At 39.6% G+C, this 12,438-nt stretch overlaps 1 protein-coding gene across 1 annotated transcript in view; it reads left to right on the top strand.

The window, feature by feature from the left end:
- The window catches only part of LOC110470602 (rho GTPase-activating protein 15), a 168,570-nt gene extending 156,377 nt beyond the window's left edge, over positions 1–12,193 (top strand). Inside the window, exon 10 of the mRNA XM_077784839.1 lies at positions 10,918–12,193. Within this exon, the coding sequence (XP_077640965.1) occupies positions 10,918–11,101 (184 nt within the window). The 3' untranslated portion in view covers positions 11,102–12,193. The remainder of the gene's footprint in view (positions 1–10,917) is intronic.
- Positions 12,194–12,438: the final 245 nt, after the last annotated feature.

Here is a 12,438-nt window from a genome sequence, read left to right as displayed (position 1 = left end):
TTGTCCCCATTGTTCCTAAATCCTTCAATCTCTGTCAAACATGAGGAGGTCTAAGAGACTCAAGTATGTTTTCTCACCAATTTTTTTAACTGTGGATTTTGATCAGGGTCAGACAGAAGCAGATATTGGCAAATCTGGTCACTTGAAGCTTCAAAGATGAAAGAAATACAACTACTGAGAGAGGTAGGGCTGACTGTGTAGAGTATAAAGACTTTGTAAAGTATCTAAGGCAGTTAGACCAGAGTCATCTGAGACCAGCACATGTGTGAATGGGTATTTGACTTTAAAGGAACTAATGAGAAAATTCAAAGCTAGTTTAAAGCCAGGAAATATTGCAGAACTTGCAGTACTACAAAGGGTGCTTCTTAGAAAGACACAATATATGGAAAATCCTCCACTCCAGGCAGTCCCTGCATTTAGTGCAGCAGACTAAACACGTGCACAAAAAAATAAACATCAAGCTAAGGTGAGCGGACAAGACAGACAAAGTGTAAGTAGAAAAGACAATGCTGACATAGTAAATTCATTGCTCAAGGGCGAGTAAAATGTAAATAAGTTTAAAGAAATCAAAGACTCGTGGCACATACTCACTTGTGCATTTAAGAGCTGCATTCATCCTACTCGTGCTCAGTATCAGGGCTGAAACAATCGTGGTGCTGGGAGGCATGTTAAAGCATCTTTCAAATCTGATACAAATGCAGTGCATATATATTGCAATCCTAGCTTGTGGAGGGCTCAGAACTGAACCTGGGAGAGTAGGAATCCTGGTTGAGGTCAGATCCCACAGAAAATCATCTCTGATATGTAGATCACTGCAAAAATACTTTCATTTTAAACAACAAGATGGTAACAATATGGGATAAAAAATATGGATTTTTTTTTATACTGGGGACAGTTAATAGGCCAACATTTGAATTTTTTTTCATTATTTAAAAAAGACTTGAAACAAAATAATTTATGAAGTAATTGCAATGCTTTGATTTGATTTGATATTTTTGAAGGTCTTTTCCAAACCAAATGATTCAGTGATTCTATGATATAAAAATTCACAGAAAAAGGAAAACTTTGGTGAGAGTTTGCTCCCTGACTTTTGTGGAATTCTTTGCCACATTCTCTGATTTCAATGTCAAAAATTACTGGGTTTCTCACAGAACTGAGTAATTAATTAATGACACTAGACAAAACCAATGTGTTGATAGTGAAACTATGTTTTTCATGGGCTGCTCTAGACACACAAGCAAAGATGAATTTCTGGGCAGGATGTCTACAGCTCAACATCCCAGGCTGAAATTCCACTCAATTGCCCTTTCTGGGCTCTAAGTCAGAAAGTAAACCTGTCATGTCCAGGGCTGAGTTATTTGCTGTCAACTGGATTACAGCACAAAAAGGCTGTAATTGAAGGCTGCAAGAGGTTAGAGATTGAACATAGTCAAAAGCAGTAACTCCACTTAGTAAAAGTAGATATCATCCCAAAATGAGAAAAGTTAAGCTCATATAAGGTGAAATTCTGACTCCAGCGTGGCTTTCAGTTTCTGGGATTTTTGTCAGTGACTTTCAGAGTAATGAAAATTTCACTTGCTGCCCAGGGAGAGATGCTGCAAAGGGTGTGATGATGTGAAAGTTAAAATAACTCTTAACCTGGGGCTTCCAACATACATTATTTGAGCAGAGACTGCTGCCTAACTCCTGGTTTTCATGATGTAGTAATGCAGACAGCCCTTCAAGGGGACCAAGGGGATAAAACTGTGCTAGTGGAGTACAGCTGGGATGTGCAACCAGAGCCACCCTGCTGTAAATACTGAAGCTCCCATTGTTCAGCACCCTGTGGGACAAGGGGAACTGGACTACTTAGGCATAGTAATGTACAGTTTGTGGGAAGTGATTTCAGAAAGCTGTAACATCACTGAATACCTGTGGCAGTGCTGGCATCTTCCACCTGAGGCCCTCCCTTGAAAGGCAGAGATTACTGGAAGAGAGAGCACAGAGCTGTCTGACAGATGCACTCATTTTACTGGGAGCAGGAGGATTAAATTATAATACAGTCTCATCATCTTTCTACCTTTCACACCAGTAAATCTGAACCAAAGAATGCAGTTGATGTGCCTCTGGGAAGAAGGGACATAGGGTCTCCTGTGTGTTTTCCATATCCCCTCTGCTTTGGGTGTGGTGCTCAGAGTGGCTTCTCTCACTGAGGTACAAACCAGAGCTGGTTTTTTGCCATGTATTTTCTGTTTGTCCATCATTAAGCACATCAAAGCCTCGGTGTCTCCATCAGGAAACAATGCTGTTAATAACATTAATCCACCTTTATTAAGAGCCTTTAGCTCTATGGAGGAGCACCAAATATTATTAAGACAAAGACGAGAGGATAATAAGGAACCGTGTTTTTTCCCTTGCTGACCTAGTTTCTAACCTCACTTTAAAATCTTCCCTTGATTTTAATTACGCTTAATCTAAAGCTAAGCTCACAAATCTAGCAAACTTAAGGGCTGCTTTTAAAGTGAATTTTCTCGCCTGTCAGAGTTCCTCAAGCTTTCTGTGCTACAGTCAGGAGTTTATTTCCAGCCCAGGCACAGAGCTGGGGCATTTCTCTGCCAGCACGATGACTGCTGGGCTCATGAGCTCAGGCACCACCTTGCTCCACTCCAGCCTGGGCACCACAACATTCTTCACAGAACAATTGCAGTCCTTTTCTCATCAGCCATAGCCAGAGGCAGCAATAAGGGTGAAGGATATCTATCATGAAAAGTCCAGTGTCAATGTGTTCCCCCAATTTATTTACTGACCTTCAATGCAACAGCCATACTCCTGACCCTCATGAGATGAAGCCTAAGGGGAAATGGCACTGAGCACCAATTCCATATCCTGTTGTTCTGTGGTCTAAATTAAGTGCTAATTAATTACCACTGGCATCTTTGGCATTGCCTGTCAAATTGGATTTAGGATATCCTTTCGCTGTTTAAACAAATAGCCCTACATCTAAAGCTAAAATCCCACGTGTCAGCATTTTCTTTACTTTTAAATTTTTATTTTAAAATCCAGTTAGTATGTTCATGGATTTTGCAGGTAGGATTCAAATAAAAGAAACAGGAATTGATATTGTCAATTTTGATTAATAGTCCTTCATTAATAAACATCCTGTTATTCAGTTTCCACCTGCAGTTGCTGATGTTGCCTGGAATCAATTAACTCATATAATTTGATTTATTTTACAAAGACATTTTTGGATGTGCTGTGCTGATGATAAAGGTTCTATATTTACAATTCGTGATTTAAGCGAGATGGTTACTAACTGCTTTTTATTTGTAATGTTACAAGAAAGCTTCAGGCATTCTTGAACAAAAATATTTAAGCAATTTAAAAAGTTAAAGCTTTATTTATTTAAAACTATCTGTGGCCTTCTGAACCACACAGGCCACAAAAGCATACAAATCCAGGAACTATGACAGGTTGGTCTTTACAACAAGACAGTTGTTCTGGGGAAAAAATATATATCAGAAGTAGAATTAAAAATAAATTTAAAAAAAAAAAAATGAAGCACAGCAGAAGTTACACTACCAGCCAAAAATACATTTTAGGCATTAAGGTGGTATTCTTCTGTCTGGACTCTTAATATTCTATGTAGTCTCACACTGCCTTTATCACTCTACTATCCAAACGCCTCTAAAAGTACATCAGCACACAGGGGGTTTTGCTCTCTCCCATCCCCTCCCCAAAGAGAAGCTCATTCTCACAGTGCCTGTGTGGCTTTTGGGCAGGGATTTGCTCTTGTTTGAGCTAAATTTGCTGCTACAGGGCTATGAAAGAGGGCAAGAATGAATGCCTTGTGCACAGAGCTGCAGGCAGAGGAGTCCAGGATGCTCCTTGAGGAAGTTCACAGCCTTCAGCTGACTCCTACCAAAGGCTGTGCCCAAACAGGCAAACTGCAGGCACAACAGCAACATGGACCAGCCAGATCTGTCCTCTTCAGAGCACCAGTCAGAACCAGTTGGCATTCACACAAAAAAAACTAAAACCCAGGCCAAACTGGGAGGACAAAGTGCTGACTGTCGGTAAATGGAAGAACCTAGCAGGTCACCCAGTTGGATCAGTTTTCCAAAAGGGAGACCTGGAATTTTAAAATAGGGAAGATTTTGTGGAAAGATATTGAATCCATCTTTTTGATACAATCTAGTTTTGGGGAGTGGGACCTGATCTTTGCCCATACCAAGGTCTTTGGTGGAGCCACAATGTGGTGATAGGTTCCTGCCCTTGCTGTCCATGCACCAGTGTGCACCTCCTGCCTTTGGAGCTTCTGTGACTCAGAAGATGTCCAAAAAAACAAACAATCCCAAGGGTGAGGTGCAGATAAACTGCTACCCCCTCACAGCTCCTCAGTGGAACAGGAACACCTCCCCTTGTGCAGAAGAACTTCTCCAAAGCACTTTCCTGAATGAAGCCCCTGTAGGGGATGCAAGTACCTTTAGATACCTAAATGTGCTTTTACATACTTTCCTCAGCCACCCAGAAGATAAAGTTTTTCTCCACAAGACAGGCATTCTGTGAGGTGTGTGCAAAGGCAAGAGCCCCCCATGCTCTTCTGCAGGGTCGTCGCATGGGCAGCAAAGTTAACCCAGCGCTGAGGAGACTTTATTTTTAACTGTTCTCTTATTAAACTGGGCTAAGCCAGAATAAATGCCTTTCCTCAGCTTTTCACAGTCTATTCAGCCAAGTGTGAAGCAATGTTCAGAGTTAGTTTAGTTATTATTCTCATTTAGGGCCAGGCTCCAAGGCAGTTCATCCAGGGAAGGGCTCATGCTGTGAGATATGCAGGGGATCACCTGAGGAAGCCCATTCTCCACCAGGGCCCTGTCAGCTGTCCAGGTACTATATATAGCCACCCCATGGTCACATTTAAAGCCTAGTCCATGGAGGAAGACAGCACAGAGTGCTCCTTCTTGTATCCCAGAGCAACTGAAGAGAAGGGATTTTTCCCAAAGTGCTGTAACACGAACCCACAGCTGCAGAGCACAGGAAGCCTATGGAGTTTCTGTAGGCCAGGAGCCATTGAGGCTATTTTCAGCAAAAGCAAGCTCTTAAGTATGTCTGAACTATTTCTGACCCCTCTTGTAACATATCCTACACCATGACCTGGTTTCTCTATTACCAGCCTATCTATTGTTACAAATTCTACCTATGGAACAAACAGGGATTTAAAATGCCTTCATGTTTTACACAACTAGATGCAACTAGCTTAAAACTGTATTAGTGCACTGTGACCCCTGAGTTGTGCTTGTTTGTTGCAGAGGAAACCACACGGCACATTTGGAAAAGGACAGACATTGTGATGTTTTGGAGCTCCTCTACAGGCAAAAGCCTCAGGTCTCAGTTCCATACACACCAATCTCCCTGTCCCCATCACAGTGTACAGATCTCACAAGCTGGGGACTCCACTGATGCTGTTTGCATCTGCTTAGCTTCACCAGCTGGTGAATGCCACTCTAATGCACCTGAGCAAATCACCCATACAGCCAGAACATAGATAAAGAGGTTTAGACTGCATTCATAAAATATCAAGAATCTGAATTTAATGCTAAATTTGAAATTTATCTATGAAGCAGTGCAAGGAATTGAACAGTTTACACAAATAGAGCTTGTGGCATCAGGGGCTCCCTTACCACCAGCTACCTCCCTAAGTTTCCCAGGATGGAGTTAAGTAATGCACAGGCCCTGCCTGCTTCCTCCACGATGTGTGTATTTTGGTTTTTCTCCTCAGCTGGTGTATCCAGCTGGGTATGGATATCTCTGCAAGGTTTTGATCTGTTACAGGACCCCTGTTGTTGTTTGTACTTTAAGAGGACTCTCAAAGCTCAAGTTCACTTGTCTTTTTAGTACCAAAATCCACTCAGGTTCTTCCCAAAAAACAATGTCTGCAGCTGAACTGAAACAAATTGACAACAGAAAACGATGTAGCTGTGATATACTGTATCTCAGGAAAGTGTGTAACAGGCCTTAAACGAAAAGGAAATATGCTGAGGAAAAAAAACTGATAGTTTAGGTTATCTGTGCTTCATGTTATAGCTGTGGTTCCTTCCTAACACTGAAAAACCCAGCTGCAAAAGCCCTGTGAAAATGTGCTTATACACACACAGACATTATCACTTCCTAGGACGGTACGTTTTATTATCAGGTTATTTTCCAGTACATTTGGCACAGTTAAGGTAAGTATATTAACTTTACTTCCAAATAAAGAAAACAAAGTTGTACTGAATGTCTCAGGCACTGTCAATGAGTTAAGAACTGACAGGAGGTCCAAGTAATCAACCCTGTCTACAGCACTGAGCTTTCCCCTGGGACACCTCCTCTGATCATACAATGTATCTGACTGGCATGGATGTAGAATTGCTTTCAATAAAGATTTTATTTCAAGGTTGGATGATTCTTTCCCAAATGTCTTGTCTCTAAAGCAAAGTATGTAATACCTGTTATTTTTTAACTCCTGTGAACCAGCATTTGGGAAGGAGAGGAGCGTAAAATGTTGAGCCGAAAGCTGTTCATCATAAGAGACAAATTTTAACAAATTGATTGGGAGCTCTGCAATACCAGAAGTCAGAAAGCTGCTGCATAAAAACTGGCCTGTACCAGTGCAGTGAAGAGGCCTGTTAACAGAATTATTGCTGGGGAGAGCTGAAGGCAGCTGAGCCCTTACCAGGGCCAAGTCCTTAAGCTACATTACATTTGCATATGCCTGAGAATAGATAGGAAAGAGATATTGGCTAATTTGAGGATAATTATTGGCAAAGTGAATCAATGGGAGGCACACACTTTGACCTATTAAGGCAGTTGACAGGAACTTACATTTCAAATCAGTTCACATCCTCCCTCAGGATGAGCACCTCTGGCTATGCCAGTGGTTGCCAGCACAGTTCAGCAAAGCCACAAAACCCACCCAAATGGGCTGTCATGGAATACCCCACTCAGAGAGGAGTCCTACTTCCATAAGGTTAGTTCCTATACCAAGAGGAGAGATGACACAAATACAGCATTTTTTATATTTTTTGGTGGAGTTGCATTTATTCCTATTTATCTTTAATCTCTCTCGGCCTCTGTGTTCGTCTTGGTTTCTGTCTCTAGAGGCAGAGACTTCCCTAGTGAACACAAATATTGGGCATAACGGGAGGACAGGATTCTGACAACAACAAAACCTCATTTTATCCCTTGGTCATCCACTGAATTCAGGGGATGGCATTTCCTACACCTGCAATTCTAGCTCATAACCTCATACCAAGTGACCCCTTCTTACTCTTCTGACCCCCTCATTTTGTAATGTGTTTCCTTTAGTCACAGTCTATATTACCAGCTTGTGGAAGAATAGAGGATTGTCCTATTGAAAAGTTACCATCAAATACAGTTTAAAACAGTGAAAGAATGCCAGGCATGGCTAAAACCAGTTCTGCTAAGGGTAGAAATGCCCCTAACATTGAGCAAAATTAAATCCTCATAGGCTGGAAAAGGATAAAAAGTAAAAGTGAGCAGTTTTCAAAGCAGCTGGCTCTACCCTCTGACAATAAAAGAGTGTCCTTTCCAATGGGATTTTCCTCCCTAAGTACACTGAATTCCCCAATGTTTTATGTGCAACAGGAATATGAAGTTGTTGAGGAGTCAGAGTCACTGTGAAAACCCTTTCTCCTCCTCAGCAATTACTACAAAGTAAAAATGGATGAAGAACATTTCCTAACACCTACTGTGTTTGGAGCAATAATCCAGTGTGCTTTCCAAACGTCAAAATTAATAATGATTTTATTTAGAGAGTTTGAAAAGTGTAGGTTTAATGGAACTAGAGAGCCAAGTCACCATACAATGACCCTCTTAGCTGTAGGCTTGCCCTGCTCTCCCTCACATATTTTCCAGCTTGCAGTTGCCTTGGCAACAGCCAAGGCATAAATTCCAAGTATTTTTCCTTATATATCTGCCATTGACACTACAGCCCTCCTATCAGACACTTCTGCTGTTTTAATTCATCATTAGTTTCATTACTATGAATAATGAGAACTATATTTTCTGCATTTCTCCTGACTTGTGATTTTAAGGACTGACGACATTCTTGAGACTCAGTTATTTTGGAGGGAAAAAAAAAATATCTTGTGCAGCATAGCACCCAACAATTTCTTGATATGGTTCCAACAACTGTGGCACCAGATTATAGATTGTTTCTAAAATAACCTTAAATTGATGGATCATTGCTCCTTTCATTTGGTCTTGACAAAAAGTACCACTGGCATTTCCTTTCACTCTTTATGTTGAAAATGGTGTGTCACTCTTTCTGCTCTTTTTCTTGCCAAAAAAAAAAAATTCCTGCCCATTTTTTCAATATTTTCTCTTTTAACAATTTCAATTTCACCTAGTAGCTATAGTAATAGACATAAGTGTGCATATTTTATTTTGATTTGCACTGACTTCTTTTGTGGAGAGATGATAAAAATATCAGTTATAGAATTTCTTTGGTAAATGTTTGCAATCGAAAAAGACATGAAGTCCAAAACTTATTCTATTCGGGATGGATTAATTCCTTCCTTCTACTTATTCAGTAGCTGTGTTTTACCACATATTATTTAACTACTCAGATTTTCCATGTTTCTAAATTTGCTTGCTTTATGGGTGTTTTTGCTATTATGGTGAAAACAAGTGAAACTGCATTGCTATATCAAGGATTTTTAAGACACTTCCTCAATACAGTACTGCTTATTCTAGCATTAAGGTCAGGGCACCCAAATTTACACAAATTTTTGTAATGCCATGTTCCATATTGATAAGCCAGAGTCAGTTCCTGTCCATCCATCACCAACACACACTACACACAGCCTCCATTGCTGGGAAATATTATCATGCCTGGACTTTGCCAGGATGCCATGAGAAGGATGGAATTTCCAGGACAAACAAGGGAAATTATTCTCAAGCAGAAGGGTTGTCCATGCATCTTCCATTTTCTGTGTCCCCATCAGGAATATGGAATCTCAACACCTTGCTCCACATTTTACAGGCAAAGGAAGGCAGACCCCCCCCATCCCTTCAGTAAACTGAGCTCTGTTGCCACACTTCTTCACCCTGATTCTGATCATCCATGATCCATTGCCTCCTTCTCCCTGCAAGGAGCTTCACCTCCAGCTCCATCAGTGCTGTCCATTATCAACGCCCTCCTGCCTCAAAGCTATGGCTGGTGCTGCTAAATTGATTATTTCTAAAGTTACCCAAGACAAAACTGCTGAATTTCCCCCTCCAATGAACATGTATCTCTACTCCTGCTGATGTCATCTCCAAATACTTAATGAAGTTTCCAACTTACACCACATAACAAGATCAAGAGAAACCAAATCTCCCTCCTGGAGAGTTCCCCAAGCTTTCTGTACATGCCTCTGCATAAGTGGCATGAAGCAAAACAATCTCGTCACCTCTGTAACATTTTTAATTGTGATAAAGATGTGTGACATCCATCAGAAGCCCACGCAGTCACTTGGCAACAAAACTTCTAACTTTTGAGACTTTCTGAACTCCTAAGAGAAGAGATGTTATATTAATATTACCACAGAGGAAAGATAATTAATTTTTTTTAATTTAATGAAGATGCTGTATTTTAAGAAACTAATAGTTAAGCCAATCTGATTAGTGCCATATGGAGAGTGTTTTGTGCAATGGACACCACGGTTACTAGCATAAAGCAGAAGCAATTCTTCCTATTTATATATGGGGAAAAAAACATGAGTGTTGATGCTCCAGGAATGTGGTAAACTACGAGATTGGCACAAATCCACAAGAGATGCTTTTTGCTGTGTGACCCACCCACTAAAATGAAAAAAAAAAACACTTTATTAAGTGCCTGGAGCTATTAGGTGTCACAAAGTTTCTTTCCCTTATAGAGTGGCTTGCTGTAACTTCAGCAACAGGTATGGGAAAGCAGATAAAGCTGTGATGGCTTTTAAATGGTTTTCTGGATTTTAAAAAGGTAAATGAGGGACAATGGCAGAGTGGGGGGAAAGCAGAACTTGGCTTCAACAATCCACTTGGAATACGTAAGTTAAAACTAGCAGGTTAAGGAGGCATCCATAAATTCAAACATTTACATAATAAAGCTACATTTAGTTTGCATTCCTTGGTGGAGCTGTGCAATTTATTTATAAAATATGTATCTTCATTTACTAGTCTTTCCAACCCTAGGATACATAATATATTCTGGAGGGTTGAGAGAAATGGATTTCTACTTAGTCTGTACTCACCACCGCAGAGATTTATGCCAAACTTCCCACCTAAACTCCATCCATTAAACCTGTACTGTTCTTACACCAGACTTCTCCATCCTTAATGTCCTTTCCACAGGAATATTAAGTCTTAATACAGACACAAGATCAACTTTTAATAATAATAGTCCTTCTCTTGTAATTTTGTGGGTAATAAAGATATCAAAGGTTATAATCCTTACCATTATTTTCTAAGTCGTCTCATTAAGGTATGTGGTCTCTGTGTCTCTCAAGAAACTTTGTGTAAGGATAAGGCATGCAAAAGTCTTTAGTTACATAAATTTCACAATCCATTTCAGACCATACTCTCTTTATTGGATTTAAATTAACAGAAGGAATGTGTTTCATATGAGCCCTATATTAAGGGGCTTTTTTTTTTTTGGTTTTCACAACTCTTTCAGTGCTGGAGACCACATTAAGGGAAGCAGGGAATCTTCACCCTGGCACTACAAAACCCCTCCTTTCCTTGTTTGTCACACTGGCAGAAATTTCTCTTGCCTCTCTGTTTTCTTTTTTTTGGATAACTTAACCAAACCAACACCCCTATCAGGAGAAACATTTAAAAAGTGCCTCTATGTGCTTCAAGAGCAACAGTGACACCTCTGACACCCTTCTTTTTTAACCAGTTCTTTCCTTTTGTCAACAGGATAGCAGCCAAGGAATCAGTGAATCTTATGTCAACACAGAGCTTAGGAATTGTGTTTGGACCAACACTCCTTAGACCTGAGAAGGAGACAGGGAACATGGCAGTCCACATGCTGTACCAAAATCAGATAGTTGAACTTATGCTGAGCGAGTACAGCGAGATCTTCGGCTCGGAGGAAGACTGACAGACAGGGCCTGTTATTGAAAACGTTCACATCTGTCTTGATGTCTAATATTTTTACATTTCTGTAAACATATTTCTGAAATATTTCTTTTTCTTTCAAGTGACAGATGCCTCATTTTGTGCAAACTTAATGATGATTTTGTGTCTAATTTTCAAACATTGGAATAAAAAATATTGTCAACATTTGCCTATATGTATTCTGTATTAACCCTTTGAGAGTTTCATTATGCTAGCACTCCAAGTGTCACTTTTTCTGCAAGCTGAGCATACAGCATATGGCCCTAGACCATAGAAAATGCTGTTTACCAACATATGCAATGGCACAGAAAGACAGATAATAATTGAGGAGGTTTGTGGAAAACAGATTAAAGTATGTATATTTAAAGCAATGAATTAAAGCAGTGACACGAGATCATTCATAGCTAATCTGAGTATAATTTACCTTTCTCTTTGATATACGTTGAAAATTAAAAACATGATGAATAATCATTTGTCTATCCCAAGAGCTGGGAAAAAAATGCATTTAATGCTTTTAAACAAATAAAATAAACACAAACAAAATGAGAATGTCACTATTTGCATAACAGTGCCTAAAAGAAATTAAAAACGGAATTGGAACTTTGGCATTTTTACTTAAACGCAGTACATGAAATGAAGACATTGCATGACTGCTCATTTTAATGTAACATCCATTTTGATTCTTCATCACACTGTACATCTGCCCGCTTTCCCCAGCTATCTCATGTTCTGTAGCATTTGTATTGTGCTCCTGAGGATGCTTTATTGGTGAACTACATTAAATTCATCTAGAAAGAACTTTAAAAAAAAGCCTTTTCATATGCCCTTAGGATTACTTGGCTAGACTTGAATCAATTTATGCATTTGATGGTTAGTTTCAGTTGTCATGGATAAACAAAAGGGTAACTGTCTAGAATATATCAAATATTGTTTCATTTTGAAATGTATGTTTCCAGCTATACACATCTCCTATCCTGTTTTGTAAAAGTACTCTGCTGATAAAATGTAGACTTATGTTTGACAGCTTTTTAATCAAGTTCAAAGAGAATAAATAAAACTAATCCAGTGTGGTAAAGAGTCTGTCTGGTTATCGATTTGTTCATAAAATGAAAAATAAACCATGTAAATAAGATGTGTGAAACACAGATCCAGAAGCAAATATTTAAAGCAATTAAAGACCCCAAAACATAGGATTAATGCATAGGTCTGCTGTGCATGAGAGATATGTCTTCAATATCACCTCAGCAGATCATGGGCTTCTTCAGTTTTTACTCAGCATTGTTGTGCAAAATTCCATGTTATTCAGGAAAGGTCATTTGG

Source organism: Lonchura striata, chromosome 8 (genome assembly GCF_046129695.1).
Source record: "Lonchura striata isolate bLonStr1 chromosome 8, bLonStr1.mat, whole genome shotgun sequence".
Lineage (NCBI taxonomy): Eukaryota > Metazoa > Chordata > Aves > Passeriformes > Estrildidae > Lonchura > Lonchura striata.
This window is presented reverse-complemented; position numbering and strand designations above follow the sequence as displayed.